This window comes from Budorcas taxicolor, chromosome 4 (genome assembly GCF_023091745.1).
Source record: "Budorcas taxicolor isolate Tak-1 chromosome 4, Takin1.1, whole genome shotgun sequence".
NCBI lineage: Eukaryota > Metazoa > Chordata > Mammalia > Artiodactyla > Bovidae > Budorcas > Budorcas taxicolor.
Genome location: NC_068913.1, coordinates 107,558,391 through 107,572,548, shown reverse-complemented (window position 1 = coordinate 107,572,548; position 14,158 = coordinate 107,558,391). Strand labels below are relative to the sequence as shown.

The 14,158-nt window shown below is 45.4% G+C and overlaps 1 protein-coding gene across 1 annotated transcript in view; it reads left to right on the top strand.

The window, feature by feature from the left end:
- LOC128046692 (transient receptor potential cation channel subfamily V member 5-like) overlaps positions 1-13,523 on the top strand; it is a 29,424-nt gene extending 15,901 nt beyond the window's left edge. The window contains exons 9-15 of the mRNA XM_052638856.1: positions 3,911-3,997; positions 5,681-5,757; positions 5,994-6,159; positions 6,461-6,527; positions 8,454-8,722; positions 12,038-12,144; positions 13,223-13,523. Coding sequence (XP_052494816.1) covers positions 3,911-3,997; positions 5,681-5,757; positions 5,994-6,159; positions 6,461-6,527; positions 8,454-8,722; positions 12,038-12,144; positions 13,223-13,523 — 1,074 coding nt within the window. The remainder of the gene's footprint in view (positions 1-3,910; positions 3,998-5,680; positions 5,758-5,993; positions 6,160-6,460; positions 6,528-8,453; positions 8,723-12,037; positions 12,145-13,222) is intronic.
- The last annotated feature ends 635 nt before the right edge of the window (positions 13,524-14,158 follow it).

The following is a 14,158-nucleotide window of genomic DNA, read 5'->3' as shown; positions in this document are numbered from 1 at the left end:
ATATCTCTTCCAGATTCTGTCTTTGTTTCTTTTGTTTATTTTTTAATTTATTTTTAATTGGAGGATAATTGCTTTATGATGCAGTTCCTTTGGATATATACCTAGAAGCTGGATCATGTAGTAATTCCACTTTAACTTTTTGAGGGGCCTCCCTTCTGTGTTCTACAGTGGCTGCACAAATTTACGTAGTGTACAGTAGTATGCAAGGGTTCCTTCTTCTCTGCATCCTTGTCAACAATTGTGATTTCTTGTCTTTTTGATAATGGCCATCCTAGTCAGTCCGAGGTGATATTTCACTGTGGCTTTGATTTGCATTTCCCTGATGATTAGCGATGCGGAGTATCTTTTCTGTACCTTTGGCATACAAATGCCAGCCCTTTGTATGTCTTCTCTGGGAAAAAAGGTCTGTTCAGGTGCTCTGTCCAGCTTTTAATCGGATTGTTTGTTTTTTTTGCTGCTGAGTTGTACGAACTGCTATTCTTTTCATTCCAACTTTCACACATGCGTGTTACTCTTTGTTTTCCAGAGAGAGTGGTTTTATTAAAAAAAAAAAAAAACACCTTATGAAAGGGTCTGTCTGGTGGTCTTGGAGAGCAGCAAGGAAGGGGGCTTGCAGGATAGTGTGGTGCTCTGCAGGCTACTCTAAGTGACAGAGAGGTGGAGACAGCTACTTTAGGGCAGTCGGACATCAAGTGCGTGTGTGTGTTCAGTCGCTGAGTCATGTCCGACTCTTGCAACCACATGGACTGTAGCTCACCATGCTCCTCTGTCGATGGGATTTTTCCATGCAAGAGTATTGGCATGTGTTGCTATTTCCTTCTTCAGAGGATCTTCCTAACCAAGGGATCAAACCCACATTTCCCCAGGTCTCCTTTATTGCAGGTGGATTCTTTACCGATGAGCCACCAGGGAAACCCCAAACCAAGTGGAACAGAGGCCAAAGCTTGGCATCTCTGGACACCTCTGTTACTAGTGAACTTGAGCAGGGTAACTCCTGCTCGGAAAGGAATCTGTTGAACAAGCAAAGCGGTGCTCATGAAGGGCAGACCCAGGAGGAGTATATGGTAAACAAAATTGTTACCAGTATTCTTCATTAGTTGGATTTTTACATTTTCATCCCAAGAGTGTTGATACCATTCTCCAGCTGTCCTCTAGAGGCACTCTAATCCCCACAAAGCTCCTGGCCAACAGGTATCCTCCTCTTCTTAGTAGAGCCAAAGAAAAAGTTGGTGGCAATTTTCCAGCTGTATGCAACCAAGGTCCTGGATTCCCTGGTGGCTCAGATGATAAAGAGTCTGCCCACAATGTGGGAGACTCGAGTTCTACCCCCTGGGTTGGGAAGATCCCCTGGAGAAGGAAAGAGCAACCCGCTCCAGTATTCTTGCCTGGAAATTCCCATGGATGGAGGAGCCTGGTGGGCTATAGTCCATAGGGTCACAGAGTCAGACACGACTGAGCAACTTCAATTTCATGCAACCAAGGTCCAAAGTTTTCTTAAAAATTGTGCCACATACATGGCACAGATGCCATTATTTTATTTCTATATCTAGTGTTATTTTGTCCCTACAATTAACAAACTTATTATTTATCCTACCACCTGATTCTCCAAAGGAGTTGGCCTGTTTTACAGTGAAAGTCAGATGCAACAGGAACATTAAGATAAAGAAAAAGAACAAAATCTATGATCTGAATCTTTGGATGGAAGAGAGGGTATTCAAAGACAGTTGCTAGAGCTGGAGATTAAAAAAAAAGAAAGAAAGAACTCTGAGCTTCCTTGGAAGCAAAGCAAAAGGGAAACCACTCACTATATGATAAAATAAAATTGTCCAGTTTCTCAAGAAAAGTAAACATCAGAAAAGTTGGCAGGACATCAGTTCTTTAAGGAACAGCAAAGGCAAAAGAACTGAAGTCTAGTCACAGATTGTTAGAGAACATTGTTTACTAGAGGTACATAGTCACCAGTTCCTTCCTGTTCTTCCCTGGTCCCATACGATTTATCTGAAACATTTCTACCATCTCTTAGTAACTCTGGTTCTACTCTTCCCTAAAGACTATATCCTTGGCTTCTTCTGAGCTGATACACACCCTCTTAGAGGCCACAGGATACTCGATGGGTGCCTTCTTTATACCTAGAGCACCTCCTGAGGTGGTGATTTAATTGCTAAGTTGTATCTGATTCTTGTGACCCACCCCCCCATTGACTAGCTGTCCAGGCTGAATTCTCCAAGCAAGAGTACTGGACTGGGTTGCCATTTCCTTCTCCAGGGAGTCTTCCTGACCCAAGGATGGAACCCAGGTCTCCTGCACCACAGGCAGATTCTTTACTGACTGAGCCATGAGCACCTCCCTACTACATAGCATCTCTTCCTGTTTCAAAAGCTATGCCTCTCATTGGACTAGTGAGTACACTACTGAAGTAGCCCATAGAGGTTCTGTTTATCAGTAGAACAGAGATGACTGGTGATTCTCATGCCTAACGAGGGATCCCATCCTTTTCAGCGGAGATCATCCCCAGGGACTCTCAAGTCCTATCTTGAGTGCACAATTCAAAGACATGACCTTGGAGAACAGAATTCCCAAAAGTCTAAGGGGTACTCGCATGTGTTGAAGTTATTTGTATAATTTCATCTGGAGGTTATATGTATGTGATCAGTTTTCCAGAAAGAGGGCCTGTGGTCTTCATGATATTCTCAGATGGGCTCATTACTTCAAAAAAGTTAAGGAGCATTATTGTAGAATTTGATTGCTGCATCTGGGTAACACTGCAAGCTTTTAACTGTGAAGTAAGGAGTGCAGAGGAGGATGGTTTTTATTCGTGTTGACCTTAGGCCTATACCTTTGACACCTTCCATCCAGGATAAGACAGAGTTCTTTCTTAGAATTGAAAACCATAGAGTGTCTCTAGCCCTTTTCTATATTGCCAAATCATAATAAAACCACAATGAATTTACCTATGGGGCTTCTCTGGTGGCACTAGTGGTAAAGAACCCACCTGTCAACACCAGAGATATAAAAGACACATGTTTGATCCCTGGATCAGAAAGATCCCCTGGAGGAGGGCATGGCAACCCACTCCAGTATTCTTTCCTGGAGAGTCCCATGGACAGAGGAGCCTGGTGGGCTACAGTCCATGGGGTCACAAAGAGTTAGACATGACTCAAGTGACTTAGCACAAAGCATGAATATATCTATAGTGCTCTGTGGCTTATAATACGTCCAAATACATCATCTGATTTGATCTTCACAATAACCCTAGGAGGTAACCATTATAGTCTCCATTTTACAGATGAGACATCCCAAGCTCAGCGAGTTTTAGTGACTGATTCAAGGTCTCACTGGAGCTAGCAGGGTCTGGAGGTCCATCCCAGAACCCGAGTTCTGTGGTGTGTTTATATTCTACCTGCTGGGAACCACAGCAAGTTTGGAAAAGCTGGCCTTTCAGCATAGTTGAAACCAGCCCAAGCCACTAACAACTTAACTTTCTTAACTTGATGCACGTAAATGTGACCTCAGCCCCTCAGTACACACATCATCGTTAGTTATAATTCAACAGCATAAGAAGTGAGTTGTTAGGTGGTAACTCAAGTTGTTGGCATATGGAACATATATATTGTATTGGGTTGACCAGAAAGTTCATTCAGATTTTCCGTAAGGTGGTATGGAAAAACCCAAATGTATTTTTGGCCGGCCCAGTATATTGCATCTTGGTTTACTTACACTCATGCCTTGGTCACAGACTGAGCTGCAATGACAAATACAGTGGGGGTGGGTGGTGATGGTGGTAACGGTGGTGGTAAGGGGAGCTCTTATTCATCTCGGATAGAGTTGAGTCGCTTTAGACCACTTACTCAAAAAGATTTGCCTCTCAGTCCATCAGAAAGCACTTCTGATCCTGACTATCTCACCACAGGAAGCCTACGTGACTCAGCAGGATAAAATCCGGCTGGTGGGGGAGCTGATGACAGTCCTCGGGTCAGCAATCATCCTATTCCTAGAGGTGAGGTGCAGCTGAGCCGTCAGACTGAAGTCTTTTATCTTTTTTTTTAAAACACCAAAAACATTTTGTATTGGGGTATAGCCAATTAACTACAGAGAAGGCAATGGCAACCCAGTCCAGTACTGTTGCCTGGCAAATCCCATGGACAGAGGAGCCTGGTAGGCTGCAGTCCATGGGATCACTAGGAGTCGGGCATGACTGAGTGACTTCACTTTCACTTTTCACTTTCATGCATTGGAGAAGGAAATGGCAACCCATTCCAGTATTCTTGCCTGGAGGATCCTAGGGACAGGGGAGCCTGGTGGGCTGCCATCTATGGGGTTGCACAGAGTCAGACACAACTGAAGCGACTTAGCAGCAGCAGCATAACCAATTAACAATGTTGTAGTTTCAGGTGAATAGCAAAGGGACTCAGCCATACATAGACATGTATCCATTCCTCCCCAAACTCCCCTCCCATCCAGGCTGGCACATAACCTTGAGCAGAGTTCCTTGTGCTGTCCAATAGATTCCCATTGGTTATCCACTCTAAACACAGCAGTGCATACATGACCTTCCTGAAGTCCCCAACCACCCCTCCACCCACAGTGACCATAGTCTGTGGATCTCTTTCTGTTTTGCAAGTAAGCTCCTTTGTATCATTTCTTTTTGGATTCCACATATAGAGGATGTCATATGATAGTTCTCTTCCTCCATCTGACTCACTTCACTCAGAATGACACTCTCTAGGTCCATCCATGTTGCCACAAATGGCCTCATTTCATTCTTTTTAATGGCTGAGTGATATTCCATTGTGCGTGTGTTTATATATATACACCGCATCTTCTTTATCCATTCCTTTGTTGACAGACTTTTAGGTTGCTTCCATGTCTTGGCCATTGTAAACAGTGCTGTAATGAACCATGAGGTACATGTATCCCTTCAGATCCTGTTGTTCTCTGGATATATGCCCAGGAGTGGGATTGCGGGGTCATATGGTAGTTCTGTTTTTGTTTTTTTAAGGAACCTCCACACTTTTCTCCACAGTGGCTGGACCAGTTTACATTCCCATCAACAGTGCAGGAGGTTTCCCTTTTCTCCATACCCTCTCCAGCATTTATTGTTTGTGGATTTTTTGATGATAGCCATTCTGATCAGTGTGAGATTACATCTCATTGTAGTTTTGATTTGCGTTTCTCTAATAGATAGCTATGTCGAACATCTTTTCACATGCCTATTGTCCTCTTTAGAGAAATGTCTGTTCAGGTCTTCTGCCCATTTTTCGAGTGAGTTGTTTGTTTTGATGCCGCTGCTGCTAAGTCGCTTCAGTCGTGTCCGACTCTGTGCGACCCCATAGATGGTAGCCCACCAGGCTCCTCTGTCCTTGGTATTCTCCAGGCAAGAATACTGGAGTGGGTTGCCATTTCCTTCTCCGTTTTGATGCTACTAAGTATCATAAGCTGATTGTAAATTTTCAAGACTAATCCCTTATCAATCACATCATTTGCAAATATTTCCTCCCAATCTATGGATTGTCTGTCTTTTGTTTCCTTTTCTCTGCAAAAGTTTTTGAGTTTAAGTAGGCCCGACTTGTTTATTTTTGCTTTAATTTCCATTATTCTGGGAAATGGATTTAAAAAGATGTTGCTGTGATTTATTGAACTGAAGTCTACAGTTTTCCTTCCCCGCCCGGCCTTTTTCCAGATCCCGGATATCTTCAGGGTCGGTTTCTCCCGCTATTTTGGACAAACTGTCCTTGGGGGGCCATTCCACGTCATCACGTGAGTGTTCTTCCTTCCGGGCCCCTGCCTTCCCTTTCCAGAAGCATTTCAGATCTCCCTACCCCTCTCTGGGACCCTCAACTCCAGGGACTTCTCCCCAGTGGGTTCGTGGGTGTGATTGTGTATGTGTTTAGGAGGTTGCGCGGTGGGTTCTGGGCAAGGCAGCGCCACGCTAGAAGGGACCTAGAATATTCCCAGCCCCTCCTCTCATGGCCCCCTCCCCTCTCTCCTCCCAGCATCACCTATTCCTTCCTGGTGCTGGTGACTATGGTGATGCGGCTCACCAACACCAGCGGGGAGGTGGTACCCATGTCCTTCGCCCTGGTGCTGGGTTGGTGCAGCGTCATGTACTTTGCACGAGGATTCCAGATGCTGGGCCCCTTCACCATCATGATCCAGAAGGTCAGAGCTTTCTCCAGTTTCTCTTGCTTTCAGACATCAGACTTTTCCCAGACCAAGGGAGGGAGTGGGAGCAAAGATTTTTTAAAAAAAAAAGTGCTTTCCCCACAGTTTCTCCTACTTTCAGACATTGGACTTTTCCCAGACCAAGGGAGGGAGTACGAGCAACAAAAAAAAAAAAAAAAAATGAGGCTCCTACTAGATCTGGTGGAACTCTGGTGACTTGCGATCCAGCAGCAGTAGCTGCTAAAAGGCAGGTGGAGATACGGTCCCCCATCCTCCCTCCCCTCTCTGTTCTCTGTAGATGATTTTTGGAGACCTGTTGCGTTTCTGCTGGCTGATGGCTGTGGTTATCGTGGGATTTGCCTCAGGTGAGAACGTCACTCTCTTCTCCTCCAGAGCGTGGGATTCAGTTCTCCAGAAGGTTCTCTCTCATCTTGCTCTCACTTATTTCTTGTTTGTACTCCCTTTTGCTTTTTTTCCCCTCCTAGTGGAAAGTGAATTGAAAACATGCTCATATGCTTAGGATCAGGGTCACTAAGGTTGGCCTAGAGCATGAACTCATGTGCTCTAAAGTTCTGGGTCAATCATGTTTATGTTGACTAACTGCCCTGCAGCATCTTTAAAGGAGAGATAAATAAAGGGCTTGAAGAGAGACGGATATGAAACAGGAAAGACGGGCCAGTTGTGAAAGGTGCCATAGGCAAAAAGTTCACTATTTAATTCTTCTATGTTGACACTTCAGAAGAATAAATGAAAAGCATTCAATAATACATCAAGTGCCCCCCTTTTTTTTTCATTTATGTAGTCAAAGGTTAAAGAAAAGAAAGGAATTTGGAGAAGGAGATACAACAAAAGGGTTTGGAGAGTTTGAAGAATGAGGGAGGAAATGGTTGTGAAGAGAGGCTTGAAGCACAAGGGCCAGTGGGGACCCAGTCATGGCCCAAGGAGCAGGGAAAGGAGGAGAGGAAACATCCAGAACAGGGTAGATGAGACAGAGCGAGGGAGGGAGAGCACAAGTGAACAAGGAGAAGAAAGTTCTTTGGAGAAGGCAGAGAGGAAGGAAAAGCAAACACTGGGGCCTCTAATCCAGTTCTCTATGTCTGCGGCTGAACCCCTGGAAGGCAGGTGGATGTACAGGGTGACGTGTGAAGACCCCAACCCTGGGCTTTTAGTACAAAGGATGCCATTTCTGTCTTAGGCATCCCCTTGCTTAATGGGGGTTCCCAGAAAACAGTAGACGGAAAAACTACACCAAGATGGGAACTCTGAGAGGGTAAAACTTTGTCCGTTTGGAGGATTCCTCATGTTCCCTTCCTCCCCACCCTCATCTATGTGTATGCAGAATGAGGGGATGTAGTAGAGCCATTTTCTACAGACCTCCCAAAGCATCTGTTCTTGGTTCTTGCAAAACCATGCTTTGTCATAGACCCTAGCTCTGCTCTCGGGGTCCCTTTATTTAGATCTCCATTCCCCACACAGGGATGAGGCTTTCAGAGGTTCTGATGTTGTAGTAAAGTTTCCAGGATACCTAATACCATCCAGTAGTCTACACATCACATTTTTTGCAATGGTCCAGAACACTCAGGAAATCTCAGGGTAATGGATGATTATCTAGAGAACACTGAGATTTTTTTGTCTTAGGTTCTTTTCTTTTAGACTTCTCATGTGCTCAGTTCTTGAAAGCTGTTGGAGATTTCATGCATTCTTGTAACAATTTCCCTTTTAAATATTTGGTTCTAAAAATGTAAAAACCAGTTAGGTGACATATACTATATATATCTATTTATAGATAGATAGATGATAGATGTTAGCTAAATTCTGAGTATTGCCATTATCCAGAGTGATTAACTTGGTCATAGTCTCAGGGTTAGCCAAGTACACAGGGAAATTGTGACTTACATAATATGTATAATTTATACATCTACATTTGTGTATGTGTATGTGCATGTATGTGGCCTTCCCAGGTGGTAAAGAATCTACCTGCCAATGTAGAAGACATGGGTTCGACCCCTGGGTGGGGAAGATTCTCTGGAGTAGGAAATGGCAACCCACTCCAGTATTCTTGCCTGGGAAATTTCATGAACATAGGAGCCTGGCCGGCTTCAGTCCATGGGGTTGCAAAGAGTTGGACATGACTGAGCAATTGAGCAAGCATGCACACACATGCATGCATGTGCGTATGTGTAATTGTATGGAGATATATATTGGTGGTAGAATGAATACTGACCAGGCCCAGGCTTATTGTGATAACTCCCTGTTTCCTGATCTCCATGCCCTCTTCCTGGGCGGAGCAGCGTTCTATATCATTTTCCAGACAGAGGATCCATCCGCTCTGGGGGAATTCTATGACTATCCCATGGCGTTGTTCAGCACCTTTGAGCTTTTCCTCACCATCATTGATGGGCCTGCCAACTATGATGTGGACTTGCCCTTCATGTACAGCATCGTCTACTTTGCCTTCGCCATCATCGCCACATTGCTTATGATCAACCTGTTGGTCGCCATGATGGGCGACACACACTGGCGGGTGGCCCACGAACAGGACGAGCTCTGGAGGGCCCAGGTAAGTTTGTTAGTGTCAGTCTTACTGAGGGTCAGGGGCTGGAGAGAAAAATCAAAGTGGAATATGTCATGGTAGATGACTCTTAGGATAGTTATGGAACAACCCAATGGGGGTGGTTATCTCAACAGAGGAATTTTTGAATAGATGGAGGAGAAGAAGTTGATAAGATGGTAGCATAGGGTTAGGATCAACACCCGGGAACTGTGTGTTGACCACAGAAGCAGGGTAGATTCAAGAGTCATCCTTGACTCCAGAGGCAACTAGAAACTTTCTTCTTCTTATGTATTCTATACTCTGATTTCTCTTCAGATCATATAAATCTTTCACCTTTTAACTTTCTTGTCCTTATCTATTCTAGTTTTTCATTTGAACCTTATCTTGTATTTGCTTTTATAACTGTTTTTCTATTATCTTTTCTTTATATCACCATAGCCTAATAAAATCTTAGAGTTGGTAGTGTCTTTAGTGGTTTTCTAGTTGAGCTCCTACCCAACATATACTTGTATACTCATTTATTGGTCAAAGGGTAATTCAGTGTCTTCTTTAATGCTAAGACCTTATTATCATGTGGATTTGGGTAGAGGTTGGGAGGAGAGAGCTTTTTCATATTTCAAAAGTTTTTGTTATTAGAAAAGTCCATACTGTATTGAGCTGAAACCTATCTTTGTATAAGATAGAAAAACCGGGCCACTCTTTGGCCCCCGTGTTTTTCTCTTATATAGTGCACAACACATTCTCCCTTCTGTGCACCCTTAAAATATTTGAAGAGAGACATTGTTTGTCCCCTCAGAGTTTCCATTCATTAGCACTAATTATCTGCAGGCTTCTCCTGTGCTGGGAAATATCTGGGATCTGGCGGCACAAACAAGATGATGTAGTCTGTGCCCTCATGGGGCTTACAGGCCGGCTGGAAAGACAGACATGAAAACTTCATAGAAAGCCATGTAATTAGAAGAGCAAATGTGTTGTAGAGAAATGAAGATGCTAAGAACAGGAGGCAAGAGAAGAGTTGGACTGGAAAGTTAGAAAGTGCTTTCCTGATAGACTGACATTTAAGATGAGCCTCTAAACATGGGTAATAATTCATCAATTATGAAGAATAAGGGAGTACTTCCTGGGTGGTCCAGTAGCTAAGACTCTGGGATCCCAATGCAGAGGGCCAGGGTTAGATGCCTGGTCAAGGAACTAGATCCCACACACCAAAACTAAAACCTAGTGCAGTCAAGTAAATATTCCTTTAAAAAAGAATATGGGGAGAAAATGGGTGTTAGAATTTTTATCCATCGGGACACTTGGCTATGGGGACAGAAAACCAAACTCAAACAGACTTGGGAAAAAAGACAGTGGGAAGATGTGTTGATCCTAACTGAAACATTTAAGAACTCCATCTCACCCGATACATGAGTTTCTCTGTTGTTCTCTTTTGTCCTGACTCCTCTAAGTCAGTCTCTTGCATCATGTTGCTGAGATAGCTTACAGAAGCTCTAAACTGACAAAGGAGGGAGTAGATACGCCCATTCCAGTGGCCCCACTCTTTTTATTTATTCTTTTTCTTTTTTTGCTACACTGGATTTTTGTTCTGGCATGGGGGCTTCCTCTAGTTGTGGTGCATGGGGGCCTCTTTAGTTGCCAGAGCAAGGGTTCTAGCGCTCCAAGGTACAGTATTTGCAGTGACCTTAGTTGTTCTGCAGCATGCGGGATCTTACTTTCCTGACCAGGCATCCAACCTGAGTCTCCTGCACTGGAAAGCAGATTCTCAACCACTGGACCACCAGGAAAGTCTCAAGGGGCCCCTTTCTTACTGTATTCTAGGTGATTCCTGATGCTGTGGCTCTGTAGCCTTCTGTCCACTGAACCCATTTCATTGCAACAAGTTTGATCATAGGTGGATCCTTCCATTTAAGCCTAAGGCCAAGGATTGGAGAACTGGTGGTGGTGGTTAGAGTTTTGGGTAGAATAGATGAATCAACCAGGACTGTGTGAGGTCCAGTCTGTTCTAACTGATGGACTGACAGTAGAGAAGAAGTGATTTTCTAAACATCAGATGGGCTCTGTTCCCAGAAGAAGATGGGGAGGCTGAATGTTGGTGCAGGAAGAAAGAATAAGTGTCCCTTTCAAGATAAAGAAAAAGCACTATCTAGGGAAAGCAAATAGAATGATTGAAAGTCCTGAGGGTGGGGGGAATGTGGCACAACTCAGGAGCAGAGAGAAGACCAAGAAAATCATGGAGTGCTGAGAAAGATGGGAGCAGAAGATGAAGTAGAGAACTAAGTTATTTGAGGGATTCCTAGTTCGTTCCATCAGTCAAGCTTCCTGGACCCAATCCATCCTGAATGATCCTCTGTTCAGACCTAGATCCTTGATCCTGAGCCTTTCAAAGCTAGAACGATCTTGATGTGATTGGAGGAAAGCAACATAAAGAGGGATTATCCCTTTTCTGGCTTTGAACACGAAACTATAAATAGCACCTAAAATGGAGTCAGGTCTTTTTGTAAATATGCAGTTGGCTGTTATCAAACATGCAATTGGCTCATGATCAAATAGAACCCTCACTTTGTTACATGATTGATTTGACTAAGCCCCTTTACCAGATTTTCCTGTGCTTAACACTGACACTTTAGTCCTATAAATGTAGGACCTTGCATTGGGTTTACTTAAACTTCACATTAGTGGTTTTTGACCAGCCTTCCAATCTGGTAAGATCATTTTTATATTGCTTTGTCATCGTGCTTATTACATATCACTCCCAGTTTTGGTTCACAGGCATATTTGATAATCTTGTCTTATGTTTCATCTAAGTTATTAATGAGGGCTAGGTAAAGGACAGGACTCATGCCATGCCACTAGAATTTTCCTTGCCAAGTTTGGAGTCATTAACCCACTATTTTCCTTCTTAAGATATGGGTGTATTTTTAATTTCACTGCAGATTCCCTCAATATCAGCAGTTATCATTTTATCCCCAAGATCACAGAAATTCTATTTAATCATTTTATTTAAATCCAAATAATTGGTCTATGGCTTTCCTATGAAAAAGGAAAAGATATTAGTTTGGATGGGATGGCTCATTTTCCAGGAATCTGAATGGTAATTCAGATTGAAAACTCTCATAAAATAGTCTCTCCTTTTGCAGTGAGTGATGAGGAAGGAAGCAGCACAGCACCTCACACGGGCAAGGGGGTGGATGGTGGCTGTCACGCATCCCTTCTGATCTGGTGCCCTCCTTCCCCTCTGGTTTCCCTCTGTCAGTAGCCCCAGGGTCCGCTCAGCCTCATGGCTCTTTCTGGGTTCTTCCCCTGTCTCTCATCTCCTCCTAGGTTGTAGCCACCACGGTGATGCTGGAGAGGAAGATGCCTCGCACCCTGTGGCCGCGCTCTGGCATCTGTGGGTACAAGTACGGGCTGGGGGACCGCTGGTTCCTGCGGTGAGTGACCATGAAGACCTGTGGACTGTCCACCCATGCGAGGCCGTGGGAACCAGGGTGCCCGGTTCTGCACGTATGACCCTCCTCTCCATTCTCGGGATCCCAAATTGGACCCGAAGGGGAAGTCATCACCCCTTGAAGTGAGACTGTGTTAGCCTGTTAAGGGAGGGTTGCGAAGAGGTAGCGCCAGCCGTGAGGTCTGAAGGGCAGTGATGTGTGAACCGTGGCGAACGCGTATTCACGCTCCACTGTGGGCATGCGCTCCTCAAACGGGTCTAGTCTTGTTCCCACCTGACCCCCACTTCCAGTAGATTTTTAAAAATTAATTAATTAATTTTTTTCTGGCTGTGCTGGGTCTTCATTGCTGGTGGGCTTTCCTCTAGTTGCGGCAAGCAGGGGGCTACTCTAGTGCAAGGGCTTCGCACTGCGGGGGCGTCTCTTGTTTCGGAGCACGGGCTCTAGGGTGTGTGGGCGTCCGTAGCTGCACCCCCCGGCCTCTAGAGCAGGCTCAGTAGTTGTGGCACACGGGCTTCATTGTGCCGTGGCACTGGGGATTCTTCCCGGACCAGGGATCAAACCCGTGTCTCCTGCGTTGGCCGGTGGATTCTTTACCGTTGAGCCATCGGGGAAGCCCTCTAGTGTATTTTTAGAGCTTCTAGTCTAGCCTGCAAGCTAAGCTGCTCCTTCATACCCTACCTTCAACCTCCTGACGTGGCTTGCCTCTCTCATGTATTACCTGACTTGCATCTCCTCATCCTTATGGCACGCTTATCTTTTAATTGGCTGCTTTCTCTTTCATACTCACCCACATTCCCCCCGCCATCACCGGCCCCCCACCCCACCACAGGCCCTACTACCCTCCAAATCCTGAAGGCGCAGCACTTCCGGTCTCTCTCCCAGTTTATCCTCCACTTCCCTTCATTTGATCCTAGCAGGTCTTCCGGCTTCAACGCTGCTCGTTTCCTCCCGCTCTCCTCTCATTGCCTGTTCCTACCTGTGCGGCGTTCACTTTGGCTTCTCCTCATGGCCCGGTCTCTCCCCAGATCAGCTGAGCCTTTCTCCCTTTTCACCTCCTCAGAGTTGAGACCAACCAAGACCAGAATACTTTGCGAGCGCGTCGCTACGTGGAAGCTTTCAAGGGCTCAGACAAGGAGGAAGGACAAGGGCATCCCCCTGAGAAACGGCCCTCGGTGACTGAAAGCGGGCTTCTAGCCAGAGCCTCCCTGGCCCCCCCGACCCCTTCCCTGTCCCGGACCACCTCTCGAAGCAGCGGCAGTCACCGAGGCTGGGAGATCATTCGTCGCAACACCCTGGGACACGTGAATCTCGGACTGGACCTTGGGGAGGGGGATGGAGAGGATCGGGTTTATCAGTTATGATCAGGACCCTTGTTACTCTCGTCCTGACTCCAGGTGGGCCTGGGTGAAGGCAGAGAGAGAGAGACACTGCTTGTGAAGCATCCTCCCTTCCTGCCTGTTATCCCTGTGAGGGGTGGACAGAAGAATTCTCCCAGGCCATCCATACCTCACCTGTCACCTCAGCATTCCCAGGAATGAGTACCTTCTGGCTTCTTGGAAGTCCCACATCTTGGGAAAAGAGGGTATCTGTTCAAGCAGAGTTAGGCTTGGCAACGAAAGACGCCAGGTAGGGATGCTAGGCCAAAGCCTGGGTCATCATCTCCTTTTCTGCCCCACGGGGCACTAGACTGAGCCGTGACGTCTCCCAGGGCTTCAGGAAGCACGAGCCGGGCATGGCCCTGAGGTTGTAAGCCTCACCTCTTCCTGTACCTCATAGGACCCCCTCCCCACCTCACAGCCAAACCCACATTAGAAAACCACAAGAACGGTTATTTATCCTTCCTTTATTAAAAAAAATGTATTATGATATGCAGAACATAAAATTTACCATTTTAAGCTTTTTTTTAGCTGTACCGTTCAGTGGTATTAAGTTCATTCACATTGCTGGGCAACCATCACCACTATTCATGCAGGGAATTTTTTAAACCAAAAACCGT